Source organism: Cyrtonyx montezumae, unplaced genomic scaffold (assembly GCF_038088225.1).
Source record: "Cyrtonyx montezumae isolate F1298 unplaced genomic scaffold, pur_monq_1.0 scaffold_3, whole genome shotgun sequence".
NCBI classification, from domain to species: domain Eukaryota; kingdom Metazoa; phylum Chordata; class Aves; order Galliformes; family Odontophoridae; genus Cyrtonyx; species Cyrtonyx montezumae.
In genome coordinates, this window is record NW_027072034.1 from 122543649 (window position 1) to 122570615 (window position 26967).

Consider the following 26967-nt stretch of genomic DNA (forward strand, 5'->3'; position numbering starts at 1 on the left):
TTACGGAAACCTAAAAAAGGCACTCCATACCACTGAAGTTCCTCAGAGGGCATTTCAAATAAGTACCTATCAATTTGCCCAGAGCTACTTTATTGCCAGTACAGCACTTGATTTAAAATTTTGCTGAAATCAAGTGTATTGCGTTCTATAGGCATGTGGGTTATTTGAAGAGTCAAATTTTCAGACAGACAATTGAGAGGGAAAAAAAAAAAGCAGAGTACTGGGGAGCATATATTTAAAATACTGCAGACATCTGGGGACAGAGGATGTTCATTCCTGAGTTACTTTTCTCTGAGAAAGTAGTTTCCTTAAGAAATGCCATTGAATTGAGGGTCCAACCCCACAGGAATGTGCCCAAGAGGACAAGACTGCAGTATGCAACATCTGATGGGTGCTATGCAAATAGTTATGGATAAAAACCTGCTCTGAAGGGTGTTAGTGAGAACACACTGCTGCGGGAGTGCAACCTTGTGACCACCGCTTCTTGTGAAATGCCACCAACATTTTTAATGATAGAAATAAAAAGCCTGGGCAGGCTGGGAGGCCGTGGCAGAAAGAGACATTATAGGAAAGCACAAACCACGCAAAATTTGGCGTCTGAGGTTTGGTGACTATCTCAAACTGTACTTTGTCTCCTATAATTAGTTGGATTTAGATCATCTTTGCCAGTAAGCTTGAAGCCACGTTTTACCCCCAGAGATAATTCAGTTCAAAAGAAAACATATATTGTTTATAGCTAAAGATGCTGTGCGTAAGAAGTAAGTAGTGCAAGAAATGAACTGTGCCTAACAGCTTGGTTCCTAGAAGCAGCAATTCTGAACACAGTGTTTGTATCTTCAAACCCAGCAGAGACAGAGCATGCTGCTCCAGGATTTCAGGCAGTAAAAGCGAGCTGCAAGCAGCACTGCGGCACCGGGTTCTGTGCGCGTGAGGCACAGTGAGACGCTTTGATGGCGGGCTGCCCACAGCGCGGACACGCTTCACGTTCCCAAGCAGGGGATCCCCAGCAGCCCTGTCAGAGCGGCCACAGTCGCTGTGTTGGCCTTGCAGCCTCGCCTTTTTCCCGATGCCCGCTGTCCTACCCAAACCAGCGGAACCCTTCGGCTGAACTCTTGAACCCGCGTCCCGCGCAAAGCCCAACCGCGCGTGACGTCACGGCCACACCTCACGGCCCCGCCCACCCACTCGGGCCCCGCCCCCGCCGGGAAATCTCGCGAGTTTTTGCTAATGAGCCACCGCCGCCTCCCCGCCCCTCGGCCGCCTCCCGCCCTGCGCTTCCATCTGGGTGGGTGCGTGAGCGAGGGCGAACGCGGGCCGCGGTGCGCTGTGGGATACGGCGGTATATAGTCTATCCTCGGCGCGGCGATAGCGAGGGGGCTGGGCGGGAGCGCGGGGCATGAAGATGGCGGACGCCAAGCAGAAGCGGAACGAGCAGCTGAAGCGCTGGATCGGCTCCGAGACTGACCTGGAGCCGCCCGTGGTCAAGCGCAAAAAGACTAAGGTGAAGTTCGACGACGGCGCCGTCTTCCTGGCCGCCTGCTCCAGCGGGGACACGGAGGAGGTGCTGCGGCTGCTGGAGCGCGGCGCCGACATCAACTACGCCAATGTGGACGGGCTCACCGCGCTCCACCAGGTCGGCGACGGCCGGGCGGGCAGGGCCGGGGGCGAGGCCTGCGGGGCGGCGGCGGAGGAAGGCTCTCCCCTCCGCTGGGGGGTGTCGGGGCGGGGAGCGGGGTCGGCGGGGGAGTGGCCGTGCGCCGGGGCCTCAGCCCCAGAGCCTTGGGGCCGGGCCCCCTCCCCGCGACGGGGCGCCCCGGGAGACCCCGGGGCGCGGCCCGCAGGTGAGGGGAAGCGCTGCGGGGGGGTTTCCGGCTCCCTCCGTCCGTGCGGAGGTTCGACTGCGCTTGGGCTGATGAAACCCCTTCTTGTGTGTGCGCCTAGCGCCCGTTTCCGACGGGGAACTAGCGCCTAATATAGAAACGTGTGTCAGTAACAGCGCGCTTCTGCCCTGAGCGATGGCTCCTGCAGGCTGAAGTTGAAGGGGAGCAGGACTTTCACGCCCTTCTTCCGCGTGTCGGACTGTAGCGCGGCGGAACCGAGTCGCTTTGTTCGGGCGTGGGTGTGTGGCCGGGGCTGGTGCCGACAGGGAACTTCACTCGGGGCAGGGGAACGGCGGGGAGACGGGCTGTGAAGTTTCCTCAAAATGGATGCTTTGTGCACGCTGAACTTCGTAGCAGTCTGATTGGAATCTCAAAACGTTAGCCAAATAAGGAAAGGCTGTGGCAATCCGGAGATAATGCGGGTTTGCCTGAATAGTTCTTCTTTTTCTAGAAGGCCAAAAACTTCCACAAAAGATTAAATTCCCTGGATAGCCAAAAAGTGAAATAAATATATATATGTGTGTGTATCTTTGATGGTTCTGAAGTTTAGAACTTGTTTGCTACTTAAAGGAAAAAAAACCCACAACACTGAGATGTACGTTGACCAACTTGCGATCTTCCCAGAATGGTCAGGTGAGGTAATTGGGACACTGTTATATTGCACTGTTCTTAAATAAAAACGAGATGGTGAACTCAACGGGTGTTATCCTGCCCACGTCAATGTCTAGGAGTGTGCATTTCTAAAATATAAGTTACTCTTTAATAAAAAATAGAATAAATAATCAATAGAATCAATTTCTAAACGTAAGATACGAAATCTTGCTGCATTTTGCTCTTTCCTGTGTGTCGTCACTTGTTTGGCCGCGTAGGGTTTGCTTTCAGTTGTGAACTCAACTGGAAGAATGACTGTGTTGTGGTTAAGGCTGTCAGGGTGTTACTGCAGCAGGCTTACTTGACTTGAGGCTACCCCGCTGCTTACAAGCCTGGTTTTGTGCATTTATTCTTCTCTAATCAGGTTATGATTGCTCTGTGCTTGAAGGGAGCTCTGTATTAGAAGTCATTCCTTAACTGGTTAGATGGTTGGATCTGCAAGTCACCAGCTGCTTGCCGGTGATCGGTGGGCAGGGATGGTGTGTGACTCTGCTCCCTGAGCATGAGAGGTGGATGACGTTGCTTTTCTCCGTGAAGTATAGATAGCATTTTCAAAGTGATTTTGGCGTTACAGGCAGCAAAGCCTCCATCAGAATTACTCTGGTGTTATTCTGCCTATCGTTTTGTCTGTAGACAGTTTGTGGTTTTGAAAAAGCAAAGTCTAATAGAATAAAGATTTATACTGCTAAAACTCTGCTTGCTCTCCTGTGCTCTCTTGTAGTACCAAAGAGCTTTTGCCGGTCTTACAATATTAAAAGCAAATAAGAAGATCAGTTGTGAGATGATAATCCTCTTGAGGCAGCCCAGGCATCTTATGGTTCATGTGCTTCTTTTTTTTGTCATGGTTTGTTGTTGTTTTTGTTTGCTTCGTTGTCATTTTTTTCTTTAAAGACAGTGGGGGAGGATAGAAAAGTAAGAAACCCTTTCCGTGTCTGTTTTGATATTTCACTATTATCAATATTTTTAATATCCCTTATGAAAGATGCAATTCATGCAATGTCCTGTCCATCACAGTGATTTGCTTAATCTAATTTGTCTGTGGAATAAAACAAAGCTGTATCTATTCCCAAAGGAAACTCTTCAAAAACTTGTCCCTTGTCCTGATAGTTCTGACTACTATCAGTAGTGTTAAAGTTCATTTTGTTGAAAACTACTGTCCTTGCTGTTACATTGCTGTTGTTGTCAGTTTCCATGTAGATTTTATTGTCTTACAGGAACAAATTCGGTAATGGGGATAAAGTGACCCTACCTTGTTTGGGAAGGGCTTGCTCTCGCATCTAGTGTTTGGTGTGGGTTTTTTTTAATTTTTTTTTTCAGTTATTGTGAAAAAATGTGTGGAAGTGTGGAATGGCTTAGGTTGGAAGGGACCTTAAAGATCATGTAACTCCAATACTCATGTTCCGTGTCTGAATGTTTAATTCCGTTGCTGTTTGGCCATTGTTATTCCTGTAACTGCCATATCTAACTGGAAAGGGCTGAAGCTGTGTGCTTTTGTTTTTGTCCCCATAGCCTGAGTGGTTGGAGGTGCTGAAGGAGAAAGTGCTATTAATTCTCAAATTCAGATCTGATCCTTATTGGAGCATCACGTTTTGTTACTAAAGCAATTAGCTGGACTTCTCCCATTTCATTGGGGTAGAATATCAGAAAGCTTTATGTAGGACTGTTTCCATTAATGTGTACAGTGGGAAGAAATTCCTGTTGACTTGGTAGCTTGGAAGGAATGGGAAGAAAGGGTTCTTCTTTCATCTCTTGTCAGTGCCACTGAGTAATTCTGTATGTTTTGCTGTGCAGCGGTGAATGGACTTAATGCATTAGATTTGAGGGCGTATATTGAAGTTGAGTTAAAAAAGAAAGCAACCTCACAGGACTGAGGAACCAACTTGTTACTAATTGATTTTTATTCCTGTATGTTGAGTTGGATTCAGATGTCATTCTCTTAAGATCTTTTTCAGCATACGTTCAGGTTAGGCCTTCAGCATAAAGGGCGAAACTGGATATGTAATTTATCTATGGGAGAATGTTTATAATGTAGGATTTTACAGGAAGGTATTCTTACAAATCCTGTTACAATATCTTACGTTTGCACATTTTATATATATATATATATATATAATAGTGTCTGGAAGAACAGAAAACCTATCTATAAATTTAAAGTTCTAATTTCAACATTGGAAGTCTGTTCTATAACCTGGATTGTTAAGTTGATGATGTTCCTCAATACTGTGTTCCCTGACAGTTGTCACACAGGATGAGATGCAACAAGCTGATAGTGCTGCCTTTCTTATCTGCCATAACAACTGAACTGGAGAAAAACAGCCCAGACGTGAGCTGTGATCTCACAGATCAGTGGTTTCTGCAGGGAGGGGAAAAGTGTTGTATTCTGAAATAAGAGACTGTATGGTTTTCAGTAAAACCTAGTCCCTTCTAGGCCATACGTATTTATTGAGAATGGGATTCAGTTCTGTCCTGCTAAAGGCTAAGCACCTGTCTTTCCTCAAAGTGCTTGGATTCTCTCCTGTTCTCATTTCTTGCCCTCCTTAGAGGAGGAGGACTAAGCTGGCTCTTACTGATGAAGTTACTGAAAGCAGTTTAGACAGAAGTTGCACAGAGCTCCTCCACAAAGGAGGAGCACAGCCTTTCTGAGCAGCAGCACGAGAGGGCTGCATGTGCCAGGGAGGGCCTGAGGTGTGAGTGGGTTTCTGGATTTCCTGTGTGTGCCACTTCCCTGGGAGCATGGGTGTGTGCTGTGGAGTACCTGCCTGCTCCTGGAAAGGAAGGCAGCTGAGATCAGGCTGCACTTAAGTATGTATGTATGACAATTTAGGCAGCTTGCATCTTGGCTACCCTCTTCCTTTGTGGCAGCTCAGATTTAGGAGGCAATAGTTTGGTTTTTGGACTGTGTCTGGGGAGGAAGGTGGCTACTGTGATCTCATCCCACCACATGTCATGGAAGATGTCTTCTGCTGCTGCTTCTCTGTGCAGAGGACTGTGCTGTGCTTGAAAGAGTGGTGGTGTCCTGTCTGTGCACTGGGATCACTAAGCATGCTGGGTACTGTTAGCACTGAAGATTGAACAGCGAGAAGACTTCCTAATACATAATGAAGAATGTGTTCTCAACAAGAGGGAGCACACAAATTGAGCAGTTTCCCAAAGACTGTTCCCTCTTTCTATTGCAAATATCAGTGCTTTCCTGGAACTCTTTAAGTGATAAATAAACATGTGAAACTGACTGTTAGACCCACTTTATAACCTTATAACAGTTTACATATCTGCAGTATGCAATGCTAAATGCAGTTCTTTATTTGATGCTGCAGATAGCAGTACTCTGCATTTGTCCATTAGTACTAGTGCTGTTCTCAAGTGTTTCATGGAATGCTCATTCTTAGTAACTGATGGGCAATTTGTGTCCTAGTATTTCCTGTCAGTCTTGTGCTTGGGATTTTCTTGGGCTCTTCTTTGAGGGGTGTATGGGAGCTGCTGAGTCACAGCCTGAACTACTGAATGAGCACCTGAAGAAAAGATCTGGTCAGCCCTGGAAGCTGAGGTGAAAGCTGGCTCCACCCCTCTTAGACCCCATTTAAGAGCTAACTGCCAAGGATCTCTTGTTGGAGATGCCTCCTTTTTGGAGTTCTTTCCCCATGAGCTCAGATCTTCAGAGATGGATGAGCATTCATTTTCCGTTATTATTTTTTTAACACCTTTACCTGTTCTGGGTCCCATTGTCTCCGGACTAGATAGAGGGCATTAAGACTGTACTGTGGAGATCCTTTTTGACAAGTGATAATAGGTCGTGTATTTGAACTGGGGCCACAGCATGCAGAGCATGTCAAGTCATAAGAGCAAAGAACAGGTTGCTGCAGTCTTAAATCTTCATGGTGTTTGCATCATAGCAGCAGCACCCAACAACTGGGGATAAGGAAGGCATGGAAATAGTTCAAAGCTATCTTGGTAACCTCCCAGCTATGACTTCTGCACTGCTTCTTTTGGGGAGTGGAAATATTACTGCATGTTACACAACTGTTGATTTTTCCAGGGCTGTTGGGGAGAACTTCCTTTTGTACGTAAGGATTTTGTGCTTGGCTTTGAACCTGATGTCTAAATCCTTTTCTTCGGAGGGGAAGCAGCATCCCACCATACAGCCCCCTACAACTCTTGTAGATGATACACATCTGAGAATTTTAGCCATTGTTAAGCTTGTATTACATTATCCTGATATGTTTAGTTCTCCAACTTTGCAACAAAGCATAGAGAAAATGAATCCTGAAATGAGTATGATGTTGACTTCAGTAAGTGATTAAACTACAGAGACGTATTCACATAACATCCCCTTTGTGATTAGAGTTGGTTCTTGTGTGGGCCATGGATCCTTCTCTCCATAGTTACAGTAGTTAGGTTCAGATTTTACAATAAGTACTTGTTAACTTCCTAACAATCCTGTCATCTAATTTTTTTTTTTGAACCCTTTGAAATGGAGCAAGAGGAGAAAAAATGTGGTTATTCAAAATGTACTTTAAATATAATAGTGGAAAATTTAAATGCTACATTTAGAATAATTGTTTCCTTTATAATAGCAAGCAGAAAAGAAATAGCAGTCTTTTTGTCCTTCTGGGTTTCTTGTCTTTAGTCTGCTCTGACAAGTTTGAGGCCATACGTGATAGCCATGGTTGTTGTGCACAGATAGAACACTGAAATGAATTCTAACACAAAGCAGTTAGTTTGTTTCAAGCAATTCCCCCCGCTGGTCATATTTATTACGCTTGGACATCTAGTCATATTGTGAGAGGTCTGCTTTCAAAGTTTTATCATCGGAATTGGTCCTGATGTTATCTGTCTTCCATAAGTAATGCTCAGGGTCTCAAGGTGTGGGATTTCACTGCAGCATTGACATCACTTTTACACTGAAGCTTCACCCATAGCTTTGTATGTATTCTGGCATATGCTTGGTATCTTAGAAAATTCCTTTCATGATAAATCATCAAAAGCACGTTTTGAGAGTAGGTGTTAGCAATTATAAGTGTTAATAAAACTGATGTGAGCATGCTTGCTTTGAGGCCTTTTTGATCTTGACATTTTAATTGCAAGTTTCTTGATTACAATTTTGTTTCTACTTACCAAATGAGACACTTTCAATTTATTAGCTAGATCTGAGGTTAGGAAATGGAGGACTAGGCAGTATAAATCATTAGTAGAGATAGGACTTAAGTCTTCCAGCTGAGAATCTGCTTAAGGGTATATGCTAAATTTTAGTTGGAGCAGATGGTTTGACAGGCTCTTGGCCGGTCCTGTACTTGTTTATCCCTCTGTGCATGCTCTCTGTCATCTTATGTGGGCTAGTAAGGCACTGCAATCCACTCAAAAATTGAGCCTAGTAAATTTCTTGCTGTTTTCTGTATAGGCCTCTCTTTTGAGGCTGAGCTGTCAGCGTTGAGGAACACGCACCCGTTTATTCAAACAAATTTCCACAAATATTTTCAGGTAGGTTAGGTGCACTAATGAGCTTTGAAATAAAATGCAGATGTTCATTTGGACAGCTGTAGCGTATGGACATCCTAGGTTGCAGAAGTCCCAGAAGAAGTGGTTAGCTATACCTTGTTACTGCTGTACTACCCATATGTAGTATATGCCAGGTGGGGTATGCAACCTGTGAGGATGCTCACCCAACGAACATTGTATCAGTGTCAACAGTGTTTCTTTTTTGATCTGTAGGACCATTGAAATGCCTGGTGGAATGCAGCTACAAGGCAGGGGAACTGTTGGTAAGCTGGGCAGCTTCTGATGCTGCTGGATGGGTGGAGACATTCCGGGCTGCTTTGCTTTCCCTATATGCATTCCTGAAATGTCAGTCTGTGGAAAGCATGGCATAAGAGTGGCGGCATTCCTCAGCTGTTTCATTTCTGGTTCCTTCAAGAGTATAAGGATAGAACAAGAAGTCAGAAGATGATCAGGATACTTGATGGGGTATATATGTTTTGAGAAATGCATTTATATGTAGGTGTGTATAAATATGTAATTATTCTGAATGGGTTACTTTGACAAGACCCGGTACCTGGCTTCTGTTGTGTGGGGTTATTTTTTTGTTGTTTAGTTTCTAGAATATGGATTCAGCCACTGTGTCTATCCTATAAACATTGAGTCTTTCATAAAAACAATTATAACAGCATGATGAAGTTTTTGAACAAGACTGTTTCCTTCTTATGCATGAAGGGTGTTAGCACTTATCTCCCTTAACAATACATTTCTTAGGCTAGCAGCTTCTAGAAGTCTGTTACTGTGGACGAGGAGAGGAATTGGCTTTAAGAAGATGGTGAAAGGCTTCTGAGGGCAGAAGTTCGCTAGCCAATGTAGCCTCATTTTGGGCCTGCATTAGGTTTGACTTCTAGGTTATGTGTAAGTAGTTCTGATACTACTGTAACTTCATACAGACGTTTTACTTTTTATCTAATGCTAGCACTAAACCATATGCCATGACACCAAAATATCTGTAAGCAATGGTTGTTAGAGACAGTTCCAGTTTGACTACTTTATTTCAAGGGTCAAGTTTCATGGATTTCTTTAGAATAATTTTTGAATTAAAATCAGTCTGAAATTATCTTTCAATTTATTATCTGAGTCTTTGATCATAATGTATGGCCTTGAGTGTAAACTGACAGTTATCTTTGACATGATCAGTTAGACAGCAGGTAATGGTGGCTACACAGGTTTTAGTTCTCAGGTGATAGTTTAGTTTCTTGTTCTACTATTCTAATAGGCTGGGAAAGTAATTGAAGCACCTTATATACGTACTTGAGTATTTGAGGGTTCTTCCACAACATTAAGGCCAAGTCTTGTATGAGGTTTCCCTGTGTGCATAAAATATTTATATGCCACTGTGGACTTATTTTTTTTGTTACTTTTTTTTCAGTTACTCTATGAAGTAACCAAGGTGAACTAGCAACACATAACCTGTTTGATAACAGTTCACAGAATTGTAGGGGTTGGAAGGGACCTCTAGAGATCAAGTCCAACCCCCTGCCAAAGCAGCTCCCCAGCCCAGGTTGCACAGGTAGGCGTCCAGGTGGGTCTTGAATATCTGCAGAGAAGGAGACTCCACCACCTCTCTGTGCAGCTGTGCCACTGCTCCGTCACTGCACTGTGAAGAAGGAAGGACTTACCTAACAATCTTTTCTAGAGTATTGAAAGAATACTCTAGTAAATACTTGAGTATTCTTCTAAGTCAAAATGATAGCATGGCAAGAAAGGTAAACACGGCTGATGGAAGGCATACTCTATTGTGTGCACAATCAGTGCTACCTTCTGATAAACTTAAATGGGATGAAGACTGCGCTGATGAGCTGCATTCTTCTGTCTAATCTGAGATTGTTGTGGGCCTCTTTTGAAAGCAAAATACCGGCTAGGAAATTCTGGCTCTGAAACTTTGGGCTTAGTATTGCCCTGAAATTTACTACAGCATTCTTGCTTGAAAACCTATCCTTCCATTATTGAACTAGGAAAAAAATGTTAGTTCAGTGTTAAAACTTGGGATGACACCCTCTCTAACAAGAGCATTGTTGTTTGATGTATGTTTATAAATGTGTGTAATTATAAGTCAATGAGTAGGCTTAGTTACATGTTTAACATTAATGAAATCAGTTAAGTTTTTAAAAGTACCTGCTTGTTCTCTCACCCAAATCCTATAACTAAATAATCCAAAGCTACTGATATTCTCAGTTGGTCTGAAATCTTATGACTTCTCCCCTATGAGGTTTCTGAAGTATAAGGAACCTTGTTTGTTGCTATTGCAGTGTTAGCTTTGCAATACCAGTTTTTAAAACCAGTTTAAAAATTTCAAACCTTAAAGTTGTTGTACTCATCTCAGTAGATGTCTTTTAGGAAGTGTTTTCAGTCTGACCTGGTGCTTTAGGTGTCTAGGTTGCTGAGAACTTGGGCAAAAATGAATTGCCTTAGGTTTTAATCAGCAAAGGCTGGGATGAGAGAGTTGTTATTTAGTAGTTATACCACTATCAAACTATATAAAACAGTGCTTTTAGAAGGCTTACCAGACTTAACAATTTACCACCACTGGTTATGTTTAGCAACTGAAACTTGAGTTATTTTAAAGTTATTTTATTCTTTAATGATCTTTCCTTTTTCACAAGTATTATTCACCTTGTCTCTCAGTCTGTGGAAAATACTTTAACGCTCTGCTAAAAGAATCTGTTTCTCTGGTGCCTTGCTGCCTCTAGAATAAGAGGAAAATTTTCTCCACGTAGTATGTAAATAGTTCCAGGTGTAAACATAATGAATATGAAACTAGGAGAAAAAAAATCTACAGTCTCTTATAGAACATAACAGCTTGTGAAAAGGAAGTTCTCAGAGGAGCTGCGGTTGGAATTCAGGAAGAGGCTAAGTTGAGAAATTCATGCTTTGGCAACCCATACCGGTACAGGATGCAACTGTGAAGATACTGATGTGAAGTATGGGACTGAGAACAACCTCTCACTGTTTGTGTATAGGAATTCTCATTAAAAAGATGTAGTGCTTGCTTTTCTGATTCTGCTTACTGAAAATAGGATGAGAGATCGGGGGGATTTTACCCTTTTTCTTGATTTCCTCTGAAGAGTTGTTTTTGAACTAGATTATCCTAGCACTAACCTCTATATGTAGTTATCTTTTTCTTAAAGCTAGTGATTCCTGACTAATTCCTTGCTAATGGGCTAGCATTTCACAAATGAATAGCAATGATAATTTAATTTCATGAGAGTGTTGAGTTTGGAGTCAGTGTACTGTTCTAACATTAAGGACAACATTGTCTTAAAATGAGGCTGCGTTAAATTAATGCAGACCAGAATATTTTCCTTACTCTCCCGCAGGGGGACCCCTGCTTTGCAACGTTAGCTGCAGCCAGTTTGCTACTGTTAACCAGGAAAGATACTCAGTGTCAGATTTTGTTTATGGGGTGAGTTAAATGTATTATGTTAATACTAACACATGGAGGCAGAAATAGTCAGTTAAGCGTAGCCTTTTCGTTCTCATGAAGGAAAATGTGCAAGAGAAGTTATTTGTGGCTGAGGGCAAAGATGTTTTCAGTTAACCGTCTCTGTGCCTTTTTTAATCACAGATTTCATCTGTGACAGCTTGAGCTCTGCTGCTTATTACACTTAAAAAGAACAAAACCACTGTAGATATGCTCAGTGGACTCCAGTAATTAAACTCTTACACTGCTTTTCCCTTACAGTCCTTGGAAAAGCAAAGTTATACAATATTGGTAGGTCTGAGTATAAGACAGATGAAGTCTGTTTGGAGGAGCTGGAGAATATGCACTATAAACTTTGCATACGATGTGGTTCTATAGTACTGTCTTAGTATGCCTCAGAAGGACTGTTCTGATTCATCTTGCTAGCTAGTACTCAGCTCTAGTATGGTGGTTTTGGTCTTGTTTAAGGTTAGAGGCTTCCCCAAATATTTGAATATCCTATTGTCTTCAGTAAGAACTTTGTGCTCAAACGTGTTATTTCCCTTTTCCCTGTAGGAAAAACTACTACTCTGAGCTAGCTTTCCTAAAGACCAATAAGAATATCTAATCTGGCTTTGAGGGTAATACAGTGTGTTAGTTAAAATTACTTCTGGAGTTCTGGTAATTTTTTCCCTAAATCAGCATTTTCAAGTCAGAATTTGTGATGGTAATATAAAACAAATGTAAAATATAATTAGCTACCACATTCAGGACCTGGTTATACTTTGTAAGGTAATTGTAGTGCTGAACTGATTGAGTAAACGTCTGATTAGGTTTGTAATTATTGAAGTTCAGTCGATGTGAACTTAATTTGTTGTATCTGAGTAGGGCGTTGTGTCTGGGGTCTTACAGAATTTGTCAGTCTCTGATACACAGTGTTACTTAACTCATTTTCAGAACCTTCCGATTTCTGCCTGGGATTATAGGTTTCTTACTGAAATTAAAATAATCCTACTGTAATAAGTTGATAACTCTGTTGTTGTTTATCCTGTCAGCAAGATGGGAACAGCATAGTAACCTGAGAATGTGCTCATTTCCGTAATGAATGTAACAGAGGGGGAAATAAATCTCAAACTGAGAGGGGTGTGTGCTACATTGGGTGAATTTGTGTGGAGCTGGCATCTGTTTACTTCAAGGAAATTGCCACTGTGAGTTGCTGTACCTGTGAACAAGTTACTGCAGCTTGTTGGAGACTAACTGACAGCAGATCCTGTAGCATAAAGGAACACAACAATAGGCAAGGCAGGTCTTTCAGGATGTGCGTGAAGCAGTCCCTGAGGGAAGGTCAGTTGTTCAGTGTTAACTGGAGTCTTGACTTACAGTAAGGATACAAAAACTTGAAGAGCTTGCTAAAACAAAGTACTTGATTAATCGAAGGGGTGGCTTTTAACAGCTGTTGTTGCTGTTAAAAGAGATTACTGAACAGGGTAGCTGACTTGCCCTGTCAGATGTAAATGCTGATGAAAACATGGAAGCAGGGGAACTCTGGTGTGGAAGAACTTGCACAATAGGAGTCTAACTAAAATAAATTTTTTCCATTTAAATAATGGTGTATAACTATGGTATCACTGAAAGGTGGAAGTGTCCAAACTTTGGGAGTAGGGGTTCTAATAAGGGACTGAACAGGACCTGAAGTAGCTTTCTGATGAGAAGCCTTGTTTACATCAGAGCTATGGATGCATCACTGATACAGCTTACCAGCTATGCAGGTATGACTCAAGTGCTTACTTGAATGAGCTGATTTCTAATTTCCTCTTTTCTGGAGTTCCTCCAGGGTTTTTGTCTCTCTGCAGCAGTTTGTTTACCTGCACATACAGTAACCATTTTTTACTCTGGGTAGTCTTTAAACGTTTGAAGTCTTAATTTGTCAACTCCGAGGACTTCTTATGCTTCTGTAATTAGACAGAGTAAGAAATCTTAGATGAGTTAAATTTGGAAGGATTTTCTTGCTTTTTCCTTGCTTTTTGGCTTTGTCATGTTCACCTGTTGCAGGTACTGGGTTAGACAACGGTAGTTATTTTCATTCTGTCAATACTTGGAAGGTGTTTCTTTATGCAGAATTTAAAAACGTAATATTGTAAGTAACTGATCTGGAGATGCCTCTATTGCAGTTCAAACCCTAAAGATTACTCAGAGTTTAAAAAGTTTTACTATCTAAGCCAGAGCCTTCCATTTTTAAAACAAAGTTGGTTTAAAATTTGACTTCAGATGGGTGGCATTTGAGGTCAAATGACAGGCTGTGTAGAACTGATGAGTATCATATAGTGAGTAGTAGTAAGTACTGGATTTATTACTAATACAGTTCTGTATCTTAGTTTTGGTAGCTACTTTAGGTTTGTGAGACCTATGCTGCATTGTGTGGTTGCATAAGCTGCTCTTAGACAAAGGCGCATACGGGGAAAGAGTAGGCAGGGAATATTACCCTGAGCATAAGAGAGTGGTGACAGAGGCAAGAATTTTTTTGAGTACAGATGAAGAGCCCCTTTTTCTCATCTTGTCTTATATTTCTGCCTTCTCGCTCTGCTTATTCTGTAGAAACAGGGTTTTGATGGTTGAATTCTGTTGCTTCCTAACTTCTTAGCAGGCATTGCTGGCTATTATTTGTGCTTTCTGAGATATAGTCACTAAAGTCACTTCAAGCTTGTGTCTGTAGAAAGGTAAGCAAGTCTGTGGTGCTTATGACAGTAGAGCATGTGCCCTGCTTTGATATCTAGCTCCAGTAAAGGCCTGCTGGATGTTTGCTTCCTTTCTTTGGTAGCACCAGCATCCTTTGAGACACAGGATGTTTACTTCTTTTTTGTTCCTCTTGACTTCAAGTGGCTAGATGACACCCCAGCTTCCCAAACCCATGACTTTACTATTAGTTTCTCTGGATTATTTTTAACTGTACTGCACAGAGTGGCAGTGTGTGAGGGGTATAAAGCCATCTGTGTGAACTGAAGATTTTGTTGAACTATTGCTTTTTTTCAGCTATGGTTTGCCAATCCTGAAATGTCTAGTGCTTTCATGGAGGATTGATTCTTTGAGAATATTGATCACTGTTAGTCTGTCTACCTTCTTAATCTCAATTTCTGTGTGAAATCTGACTCAGGCTTTAAAACCCTTTCTAATGTGTAAGTTAAGATGCAGATAGTCTGCCCATTTTGGGTGCAGCATATCATTTTCTTTTGCCTACAGTTGTCTTTGTTTCTTCGTATAAGATTTAAAGTTCCAGATAATTGTGACTGAGTTTTTTTTCAGCTGGCAGAACTTGATTCTGTGCTTGGGATGTGGGGAAGAAGCTTACATGGTCTGGTGAGTATTGTGAAAGGCTCCGTGGACCAGGTTGCACATCCACAAATGCAAGAAATAAAGGAAGATGCTTCTATCTTGTTGAATGAGAGACAGGGAAATGTTAGACTGGACCGATGATGGTAAATGCCATGCAATTTGCAGTGTAGTAAAGCTCAGTGGAAATCTTTTGCCAAAGGTGCTGTGGTCCTAAGTAGCTGTGGAGAAGAAAATCTAAGTTTTGCAACAGAACTAAATGTCCTTTATCAGTAAGTATTGAGAGGTGATAGGTAAGAGTAAACTCAGAATGCTTGTGGTTACTTGTTGAGCTTCAGGTTCTTCAGAGGAGTCTGAGTTTCTAAACCATCTTCTGTGTTTGGGGAACTTTTAAATTCTGGTCCAAGGAGTGGTGGTACATCTTCAGAATGGACTTGTGGTTTCTTTTGTTGCTTTTGGGAGGAAGCATTTTCACATCATGTATTGTATTGAATGTTTTGGAATCTGAAGCTTGGGATTGAATGGGAAGATTGGTACTAGAACATCTTGATACATAGCCATGATGTAACTGATGTGCAATATCTCTGTGTAGTTATTTAATCTCAATACTTAATGCTTAATACTCTTAGAGTTCTGACTACCATGGTGACTTAACAGTCCAGGTGCTCAGTAGATTAGTACCTCTTCAGCTGTAAAATAAATAATTAAAATTCTGGCTTTGTCTCTGAAATGCTGAGTATATTGCATGTTGACTCTTCCTTTTGAGCTTGGCTCATGTGACTCATTAGTGGGAAGCTTGTTTTCTGTTTAGAAGAAGGATGCTCAAATTAGCAACTTTTATCTTTGTTTTAATTTGTTTGTAGTGAGTTTGACTCGTGACTTTGATATAACACATGGAATGAAAGAACTGTGATTTTTTTTTTTGCACTGTCACAGTTCTCTTGTATTATGCAGGCAGATATCACACTTCCACTAAATGCAGTAAGCCACTAATCTTTGAGTCCTTCCAATGGGATGGAGAAGAGGGGATGTTCTGTGCTTGCTAACAAGCAAACATATGCTGATTTGTTCGTGCTGCTGAATTTGATGATAGAGAAGTCTTTGAATGTTGTGAAACCAAGATGCTTACCCATTGCTAGATGGGACTGAATATTAACTTCAGACAGTTCCTGACCTAAAACTGCTAGAAGCAGATGTGAAGCTCTCCAGTGGTAGCAGAATCTCTGTTGTAAAATTTAATACCACTTCTTCAGCTGAAGTTCTAGTGCATTTGCTTTGATTAAGTTAGATTGTTTTTGTGCATGTGCTAGCACAAGCAGATCTGTCAGCTGGTAAGCTAACCATGGTGTGTAATCAAGGATAGCTAGATTACTCTGACCTCCTGCAGGCTGCTTTCCTAAAATGGAAATTACTCATTTTGCAGTTGGAAATTGGAGCCAAGCAGCTGTGAATTCCAGAAGAAATACTGAGGCAAATTCATAACTTTACTTAGGTTCAGCAACCAAATGACAGTTGATTCTACCACTTGCTACTGTTTTTCCTTCTGTGAATGAAGGACCTTTTCCACAAAATCAGCTAGTAGCTGTATGAGGTTATTGCTTAATATCTAAATCTTCATGAATATTGTTTGGTTTGTTTTTAAAGTCTTTTCCTCATAATTCTTTCCTTCCTTGACCTTTCTTTTTTACTCCTTTTCCCCAAAACAACAATCTCTCACTGTGCACCCTCAATCTTCACTTCTGCGGCTGCTGTTTCCTTTTGTTACTTAGTTTGCAATCAGATTTTCGGGCTGAGTGGCTTGGAATTGGGATAGTTGGATGTCTTTGGGAATGTTCACATTTGTCCTGCAGTAGAGACTGACTGCCTGGAGACTGAGAGGCAGATATGGAACTGCTGAGTGACTGTTAAAAAAGTATAAGTCAGGAACTGTCTAGTTATGAGCACTTCTACCAGTCTGCACTTCACTGTGGCTCAGCAGGAATCTTCATGCCTGTATGGAAGGCTCCTGGTTCCATTTTTGACTCAACTTTGGCACTTAAAGACAAAACCTGGGTGAAATTGTAGAACTACTGTTGCTAGTGGTCTATGCTGTTCATGAGTGATTACCTAAACCTGCAAAACCATTTGAGTAATGTGTGTTCCAGGTTGAGGTGGGTGCTGCGTGCGGTTCTTCTAAGCAAAAGTGGAGCTGGGATTCATGCAGGCAAACTACCAAGCAGGTCTACTTATATGTTCTCAAGAGTCCTATGTAAACTGAAAGAAAAATGGTGCAACTTCATTCAAATGCACTCTGTCATGCCTGGTAGCTGTATTCTGACCTTTCATGTTTTTGTGCCTTAAATCTGAAAAAAATGGAAAAACTCAACCCTAGAACTAATATAATGACATATATATGTGTCACAGCTGGGATCCCTTCCCAATGCTCAAGTCACACTAGTAATTTATTTTCATTGAAAGTATCATTTTGGAGGATCATTGAGGAGCTTAAAGATGAGGTAGAACTGTGGCATGCTTAAAAACTTCGGGGTGGGGAACAGAGAGGAAGTGTCTTCTACAAGAAGCTGCTGTTGCACATTACTGATTCAGCTTAAGGAGTCAGTAGGAGTTCTACCTTTGAGTTATTGGCTATGGAAGACATTAATGGAGGCTGGATATCTACTGTAGTCATCAGGTACTGTATTCTGATTTACCTTTGTTTTTTGTTTTTTTCAAGGTTACAGGGAGCAGTAAGATGATCTTTGCTCGGGTCTTCTCTTAAATGTGTTATAGTAGACAGAATTTTGGAATACTGGTTGCTATTTTACTGATCTCCATAGCTTCTCCCCAGTCCAGTGAGACCAAGTGAGAAGATCTCTCTAGTTTGAGTGCAAGTACACAGGCTCCACTCAGCTGAGAAGCTCTGTTTCTGCTCAGCCTGCTCCTAGACCTGGCAGAAACTGTGCTTAATTTAGATGGTCATAGGTCCTGGAAAGCATGAGGTAGGAAAAAGAGGATGGAGAAATGAGGGGAGGATACAGAGACAATGTACAGATTAGGTATGATGTTGAAAAGAGTAATCATTTTGTTACACCAAATTATTCATTGTTCTACAAAGCAGCAATGTAAAATCTAGTTCCTCACTGTTTAGTGAGCATGTTTAATTTACAAATTGGTTATCTTGCAGCTTCATTCTTGTTTTTGCAGAAGACTGTGCCTTAGATTGTCTTTGATTACTTGAGACTGGGGCTTATATTTTCAGAAGGAATACTGTGGCTTTTGACTTTCTGTAGTCTAGAAAATGTGAAAGCTGTTTAAAAGAGAAGAGGCTGGAGGCACTGGCTAGATGAGAAATCAATTTGTACATAGTGAAAACATGGTTTAGACAGTCTGTGCTGAATAGTCATGCTTGGAAGTGAATGCAGAAATTCAGATGCCCTAGATAGCTCTTCCATAGTGTTATTTATGGAGTTCAGGACCACTGGTAGCATGATAACTAATGCTCAATTTTTTTATTTTATTTTTCCTCCATTCCTTTTTGTGGGTGATCTTGTTCTTGCTGCGTTAAACAGATTTGGGTGTAAGAGGAGAAGCTTTTTCCAGGGATGTTTTTATTGCTTCCCACATGTAATATTTCATCCAGAGATGCCTATTGGTGGCTGGAGCTCCTAGGTGTTAGAGTAATAAGGATACTAGGAAGCTGCATAACTGTTTTGTCAGTAGTTCTTAGCCATAAACTGCCTGACAATTCAATGAGCAGAAATTCTTAGTGAAACAGCAGCTTCTCATGGGTGAAGAGTCTGTACAGACCTCTGAAGAAGTGGAAGATGTGCAAAATTTGGAGATAAAGAATGCAATCAAATACATAAAATTGCACTAACTTGTTTTCCTTTAACTTGAAACTGATACAGAAACAGAAGTGTCTTTACTTGTCATATTGTTATATTAAAGGTAGATTGTTCTCAGTTTGTATCTGTACCTATAAATTTTGGGGAGCTTATAATAATAACTCAAAATATATATATATATATATACACTGTGTTCCTATGCTTCTGCTTTTACTTTTTGTTTTACTTCTTTTCTTACCTGATGAATTAAATTTGAGTAGTTAGGTAAGAATAATCATTTAGAATAATTTTGCTGTAACTCTTAAATGTATTTTCTATGAAAACTGGAATAAATTCTAGCAAATGGGAAATTATCAGGTAGTCTGAACTGTAATTTTTTTTTCTGCAATGATATTTGCTTGTACTTAATGTAATGCCTATTAAAGAAAAAATGTGCCATCTTGCTGTTAAGATCTTTTTTGGTAGTATTACATAGCAGCAGATTGGTTGCAGTTTTTACTCAGTTTTCATTAATGTAAAGCCACGATCCTAAAGTAAGAAATTAAAACAGCTCAGTTAATTACCTTCTAAGCACTGTGATGATGCAAGGTGCCCAGTGACACGATCTAAATGTTGGTCCCCTGACATCCATCCATAAGCTGGTAAAACTGATAGGAAGTATGTGATGGTAAAGAAGAAACAGTTTAAGTTCATATTTTGTGTTGTGTAGAATTCTTTTCAGAAATAGATAGCCATACCAACTGCTTCAGGCTCATCTTAATTGTTAAACTTGGCAAATTTTATCTTGCTTTTAACCCTAATTTTGAAGATGTGGTATTATGAACATGCTTGGGCTGAAAGCATCCAATAAAAACAGGTAGCTTACAGTAATGGAAAAAATGACTCTGTACAAGTTGAAAACAGAAATTAGCTAAAAGGCAAATACACAGTAATCCTTACAACAGAAGCACAATTTCAGCACTTCATAAATTATTCTCGGGCATCTCGATTGAAGGTCGCTCTTCTGTTTCTTGTCCAGTTCCACAAGCACTTCAGTAGTGTTTGTGCATTGTTTTTCCCGAAACTGCAGTTTTGCTAAGCAGTTCCCACACTTGGATATTCTAGATTTGGACAAATATCACCTTATTTCAAGAACCAAAAGCCAGAGATGTGCAGTCATGAGGTTAAGGTACAACTTAACCAAGGAAACTCATTCTGTACACAGTGACACACGGACAGTAAGGATGGTGTGAGTTCTCTCATCGTCCACTGGTTTTGTCATGAGGTGCATAAACGAATGATAGGGTGGTTGATTACATGAAGTCCTACCCGCTGTTCTGTTTCTCAGGTTCTGTGTGTACATGTTAGAGCTCTGAGATGTAAATCAAACTCCAATGAGAAAATTCACTGCTTCCTTTTGAGCAAGACAAATCATGTATTGCAGTTGTCTGTTTAACTTAATTTACACCTTACATCTTCAGTTCAAGACCTTAAGTACAGGTTAATTTTAAATAGTAAGCATTAATAAGATTGCTGTAATTAAGGATTCATTACTTCATAGTTGAATGAGGCAAATTCATCGGCATCTTTCCTGAGGAACTATATAAATTGAATCAACAATAGCATGCTTCTTTCCTTGAGTTCCTGTCTAACTGTATTGTTTTTGAAATTAGTGTTAACAATTAAAATGTTCTATGTATGTGTTTTGTTACTGAGAATTTGCTTTATGAAATAGCAATATTGTGCTCTTTGTTGTAGTTTCCATGGAAATAAATAAGGAGGCATTATATTCAGGGCAGCCCTCCTACTCAAACTACCTAGTCATATACTGTGTTGGACTCTACAAAGCTCTAGGTGTAGCAGGTTCCTACCAAAAGGATACTTTAAACCTGTGTTATAATGTGTTGCAGTTAGATAGACATTTATTTTATGGTCACTTTTTGTTACCACAGTGCTCTTCAAACATATGCACATATTTAACATGGGGACACACATAAATGCTTGAGTTTTTGGCATGCTCACAAGCCGAATTAAAGAAGACCGACTTTGTTACCTAGTTTCCCAAGAGGAAGAGATTTACTGCAACTTAACTGTGAAACTGTTTAGAATTGCAGAATGGCTTGGGTTAGAAGGGACCTTGAAGATCTAGTTCTAACTCCTTGCTGTGGGTGGGTTTGCCAGCGAAATCAGGCACTAGATCAGGCTGACCAGGGTCCCATCCACTGTGACCTTTAACTCCTGTGGAGATGGGGCACCCACAGCTTATCTGGGTCTCTGTGCTCTCTCAGTGAAAAGTTTCCCCTGATGTAAACTTCCCCTCTTTTATTTAATACCGTTCCCCCTTGACCTATTGTTATCTTCCCACATAAAAAGTTGATTTCTGTCTAGCTTTTAAGCTCTTTCTAAGCATTAGGACACTGCTGTTATATCTCTCCTAAGCCTAAGAGCAACTCACTCAGCCCATCTTTGTACAAGAAGGGTGCTCCATCCCTCTAATAATCTTTGTGCCCTCCTCTACCCATTCCTACAGCTTCACATCCCGCCTGAACACAGTACTACAGATAAAGTGGTCATAGGGACAGTCTTGCTCTTCCTGCTGTCCCCATCTATTCTGATGCAGCCCAGGATTTGTTGGCCTTCTGGCCTGCATACGTACCCTGCTGGCTCATTTTAAGTTGATCTCCCAGGCCCTTTTCCACAGGGCTGCACTCAAGGAGTTCTTCTCCCAGTCTGTAGATATATCTGGGATTGCTCTGGCCCAAGTACAACACCTTGCACTTGGCTTTGTTGACCCTCATTAGGTTTACAGGGTCCACTTCTCAAGCCTGTCCAGGTCCCTCTGGGTGGCTTCTCTTCATTCTGTTGTGTCAACTGCACCGCTCAGCTTGGTGTCATCAGCAAACTTGCTGAGGGTGCACTCAATTCCGTCACTGATGTCAGTGATAAATATGTTAAAGCATACAGTCCCAAGATGGGCCACTGGTCTCCACCTGGAGACTTGACAACTACTTTCTGATGAATCATTTTTCAGTATGATAATTCTGTTTTACCCTCATTTTGCCTTTCTGCATTCAGTGGCTGATGTTGACAGCTCCTGCTGCATTGAACGTGCTATATTATAAAGGTGGCTCAAAGCACAAGTAGGCTTTATCCCTAGATAGCATTAGCTTTCCAAGTAAGAATGGAGCCATCCTAAAGCAAGGGCTTTTTGTTAGCTTTCTGGGCATGGGCCACATTCAAAAGCAGCAGTGATTTTCTTGTCTCATTGTTAGAGACAACTTTACAATCACATGAATGCAATGATTTAAACCACGGGGAAAATTACTAGGATTTATCAGTTTTTCTTATCCTGTTTGTGATCAGACTGGTTCAAATTATGCTTGATGGGTGCCTATCCTAAACTTCAGTCTAAGAACACTATTAACCCAGCTGTGATACTTTTAGACCAAACAAAACTCAAATTATTATCACTGCTTGATTTTAATTTATTGGAATGTCTTCACCAGGCTCCTGCTCTAGATAGACCTGGGAGTGCAGCGTGTTCAATGACTGAGAGTTGCATCTATACCTGGAAACAATTTACTGGAAGTTCCACAGCTTGAATGAAATTATCCATAAGGCTTACCCTTCTGTAAATGTTCACCTTTAAATTTATATATTCTGGATTCTTTAAAGCTGTAGCTGTAATTTTAGTACAGCTTGTGCTGATGTCTTCTCTGTTTGCAAAGGCTTTATTTTCCTCTTCTCTAGAACAGTAAACAGCTCTTATCTGAGAGCAGTGTTTGCATCTGCTTTTACTAAATAAATAGCTGGTGAAGGGGACCACCTATGGTAATACCCGAACCTGTTTTACTGCAGACAGTATCAAAGTGGTACTGTTTTGGTTTTTTTTGTCAGCTATGCTCGATAATTATACACACAACTTTCAGAATAGTGTGGTTAAACTCAAACCTCTGGGGCAGTAAGGTGGTGTGAATGTCTCCTTTCTCACCGTTTCTGACCTCTCCATATGGGAACTCTGAGTGACCCAGCTCTGCTCTGTTACCTCTCTTCTGATAATGACCTCATTCACAAGGTTGTTGCTCCTGGTGTTACTGATGTCCTGTTGCTTTTTATTAGGGATGTGAAGAGAGAGTTGATTCTCACAGGCGCCTTACAACAAAGTCTTTTCTTCTAAACACCTATTTTGATTTTATTGCAAATATGTGCATGTGCTATTGTTTTGATGAACATTCAACAATACTGTACAGGGATCAGCTGCGAAGTTGCTGAAAGCTTCTTGGCCGGGTTACGTAGTTGGCTTTGGACTGAACTAGTCTGGATTGGGATTTTTCTTCACTTTCATGTCAACAAGTGACACTTGCGTTCTGCAGCGTTGCCATCTTGCACAATGGTCCTTTACAGCTGCATGATATGGGACTTCATGATACAAATGAGGATGAGGAGTGCCCCAGCATGCAATCAAGATCAGGTTTTGAGAGGACAATACTCATTACTTTTTGTGACCATACAAGGCTGAAGACATTCTGCGTTGTTATTCATTAAACTAATAAGGTAATAACTTGTACACCACACCATAGCTTAGGACATTTAAGTGAAAAGTACTTAGCTGTTTCACCAACCTGTTCTGTGTCAGTTATTGTTTTCATGAGAATGAATTTATAGTCTAGACTGACTTGGAAAGATAAAATCTCACCTGCCATCTCATTTTCCTCTTCCTTACAAACGTGTTGCAGAGGTCTTTGACCTGCAGTGGTCATGGTGTTCAGATGTCTGCTGCACGCTGTGATTGCGCTGTGATTTTTACCTAACCTAATTGAGTCAACAAGTATGACCTCAGCAGAGCAGGAGATATTTTTGTGCCACTTCTAAGACCAGCATCATTGTAATGCTGTATTGCCTTGATGTTAACGTGATGGTACATATTAAGTGCAGAACTTTCTGAGACTACCTTTGATGGGTTCTACAAGTATCTCAGTACCATGTGCAGTACTTCTAAAAGGGAGCTCCCAGTCCTGGTTGTCCTAGAGGATGCTCTATCTGGGGCACCCTTAGAAACTGAATGAGTACACTTCCTTAGAATAAACTTCAAAGGACAAGAACATCAAAGGAGAGTCCATGCATGTGGTTTTTTGAGTCCAAGGCCATGTAGAACAAACGTAGCAAATTGGTATCTTACCAACCATGGTTATAGCTATCATTGAATTACCTGAAGGAGCTTGGCATAATTATGCTTTTTTCCTGGACTTTGTGCATTTGCTTTAGTTTGGGATATAGAGACACGGTGCTGTTATTGTTACAGACTAAATGCCTACTTATTAGGTACTAAGCACAGTACCTGCTTGTTGACAGTCCTGTAGGTTCCCGTGCTTTATGGAGGGAAGTTTAATTTGTCTACTTGGCACATCACATGGTAGACAAGCTAGCAGTAGGAATGCAGTAATTTCTAAAACACTGGTATCAAGAAATAATTGAACAGTCCACTAAATTACTGCTTAGGACAACACATTAATGAGACCGTGAGAAATTGAGTCATAGTTCTCAGTGGATGAAATTGCATAAATCTAAACACGTTACTGATCCTTAAGGGATCTTTTCAATCTGAGGGGAGTGCTAGCCAACTGAATGAATGGCAAACTTGCGTACTGGTTCTGATTCCTAGTGTGGCACATAGGTTTCACAGGTGGTTAGCTTTGGGGGTAAATTTGAGAACAAACTGAAATTTCATCTTACGCAGAAATGTAGTTGGCCTCTCTCCATTTTGTGTGTGTATTTATACCATGGTCACATATGTACTTTTAATGCTCAGCAGTAAAACAGATCATGGGTCCCGTTTGGCTACATGCTACTTTCCTTTCTACATTTTTTTAGTAATGATATTGCCTATCTTATATGTCATATAAATCTTAGCATCTATGAGATTTAAAGCTGACTTAAACATGGCATGTTATTTTGTTTGCTTGTTTGGTTGCTTTATTTTAATGAGGCAAAACTCTGAAATAAAGTTTATAGTGATCTGACCCAGATTTATTGTCCTGACGGTGGTGGTCCAGGATAACTTCAGCTTCTTAGTTGGCCTTCAGTACTGAGCACAATAAGTGTGAAAATCATGCTATGTGGTTCTCTTTAGTTATGCATGGGGACCACAAGTTCTTCCAGGAACAAAAAAAAAAAGAAAAGTGAAAGATTATTTCTGGAACATCCGGGCTTAGTGAGCACTCAGAATTTTCCCAGTAACTCAGCTCCTCAACTGCAATAGAAAGGGCATCTCCAGGAGACATCACAGAATCAGCTCATCCCATTCAGATTCTGAATCTTTATTTGCATGGTGGGAAAAAAAAGCTCATCTTAATGCTTCAAAGTTTGCCCTTAGAGTTTTCAATGAGAAGAGAGTTGGTCACTTTTATTTTATTTTATTATAAATCATGGCTGTTGTATTCTGGTTATGGCTGCAAGCATAAATCAGTATTATACTTAGAATAGAATGTTCACCCTTGTGTAAGTTCTTTCACTTTTCCAAATCAAAATTCTGTCTCCAGGCAATCAGCCAACTAAAAATGTCAATTACACATTAATTGAAATTAACACTTTGTGTCACTGGAATCATACTTTTCCTCCATTGCTCTGAAAACTACAAACAAATAAATCAAAAAATCAGAACAAACCTAGGAGATGTTATATTAAAGATAAATTTCAAATGCTGTTTTTGGTTTCAGAAATTGCTGTATGAAGGGGAGCCAAAGTGAAGTGATGGAGGAGCTAGATATTAGGGCCAGTGGTGTTTGCATGTTGATAGATAATGGAATTTTCCAATGTGCATATGGGAAGAACTCAGATATTTTTGTAGGTCATGTAATGAAAGTGGCTACATCGATTAGAAAAGCCTGTATTTTTATAGAGGATGTACAAAGCTGAGTGCATTACCTGCAGTTTTACATGTTCTTCTGTGTGAGGGATTAGATAGTAGGTAACAGATTGGTGTCGTAGTCATTCAGTTTGTAAACAGTTGGATCGTGGCAGACGGAATCCCAAAACTACTATTAAAGTGCATGGCATAGGCTGTATGCAGTGCAGGAAGCATTTAAATCTTGAGTATTTAATGAATAGAATCGTTGGCTGATACTAATTGCTATTTCTTATTACTGCACACTGTTTCACTGAGCATAGCTTATTCCCCTGATGATCAGGATAGCAACAATCTAAAATTTCATTTCTCCCTTAGGGAAAGGGAATTTTTAGATGGAGAATTTTATACTGAAGATATCAACTTCCAACGTCATGCTACACAAGGCTGTGTCGTACAGTCATTGATCAGCAGTACATATATTAGTAATAAGGGAGTAGGGATGGTTTCAGAAGTGGCTGAAAATTATTTTAAAGAGAAGTAGAGATATTAGATGGAGAATGTTCTTTCAACTGCAGGAAGGCAGCAGCTGGAAGGAATAGTTCTCTTCAGGTTGTGTTAAACTGCAGGCACATTTTTTGTCTCTGTGAGCCGACAGACTTTGTGTTGATTGAAGAGTTTCATTGTAGCCCCTGCTGCAGCAGATGCAAACATCCTGGGTCATTTACCAGATGAAGCATTCTATGCTCATGCTGGCTCAGCTCTAACTAAGGCTTTTTGTATTCCTGTGCTTGTCTGTCGTAACACTAAAGCCCTAGTATATTTCTTCCCTGTCCCTTCTTGAGACTCTCAACTCTTCCCTTCAGCGTCTCCAAAGCTTTTGCTTCCCTTCTGGAGCGAATCACCGCAGTGCACTTTGTTTCACACCCCCCGCCTGCGCAGGAATGGTGCTTTCTCCAGTTCTCTCTGCCCTTTCTCTGTAGACTCTGTATTACCATCTCCTTATAAGCCCTTGCTTGTTAGAGTTATTCTTGTTGGAATCTGGGCTACAAATAATCTTTCCATGCAGCAAGTTGCTGCCTCTGATAAATGTGGGCTGCAGCCAGCGGTTGGCAGGGAGATTTGTTTGCTGTCAGCCCCTGAATTGTGAATTAGGCTTTTCTGGTACTTCTCATTTGCACCAAAATCGATGACACTGAGCTTAATAATGCTGCCTGCAATTTTAAAATCGATCTGGTCCAATATTGTGTGAAGAAATGCATTCATTTGAGTGCTGAGCTATAGATACTTCTGGAAGGCTACTTACATAAGCTCCACGTGAGCAGAAGTAGTCCTATGTCTGTGAGATTGGATTTTGAAATGTGTTTTAAAAATGTACGGCAAGTGATGGTATTGACTATAATATACAAACTAAAAAGACTATGTGGGTCTGATTTGTGTAAGCATTTTCCATGGGAATCCCAGTGCCTTATATGGTCAACTTGCTTTGTAGCGTTTCAGTGAAATGAAGGCAGCCATCCAACAGAAAAA

At 40.8% G+C, this 26967-nt stretch overlaps 1 protein-coding gene across 8 annotated transcripts in view; it reads left to right on the forward strand.

The window, feature by feature from the left end:
* Positions 1-1285: 1285 nt before the first annotated feature.
* The window catches only part of PPP1R12A (protein phosphatase 1 regulatory subunit 12A), a 126134-nt gene continuing 100452 nt past the window's right edge, over positions 1286-26967 (forward strand). For 5 of the 8 annotated variants that reach the window (XM_065743243.1, XM_065743246.1, XM_065743249.1 and 2 more), the window contains exon 1: positions 1288-1633. In XM_065743243.1, the coding sequence (XP_065599315.1) occupies positions 1397-1633 (237 nt within the window). In that variant the 5' untranslated portion in view covers positions 1288-1396. Of the gene's footprint in view, positions 1634-26967 lie in introns of all 8 variants that reach the window. The other 3 variants (XM_065743247.1, XM_065743245.1, XM_065743250.1) reach the window with 2 other exon arrangements.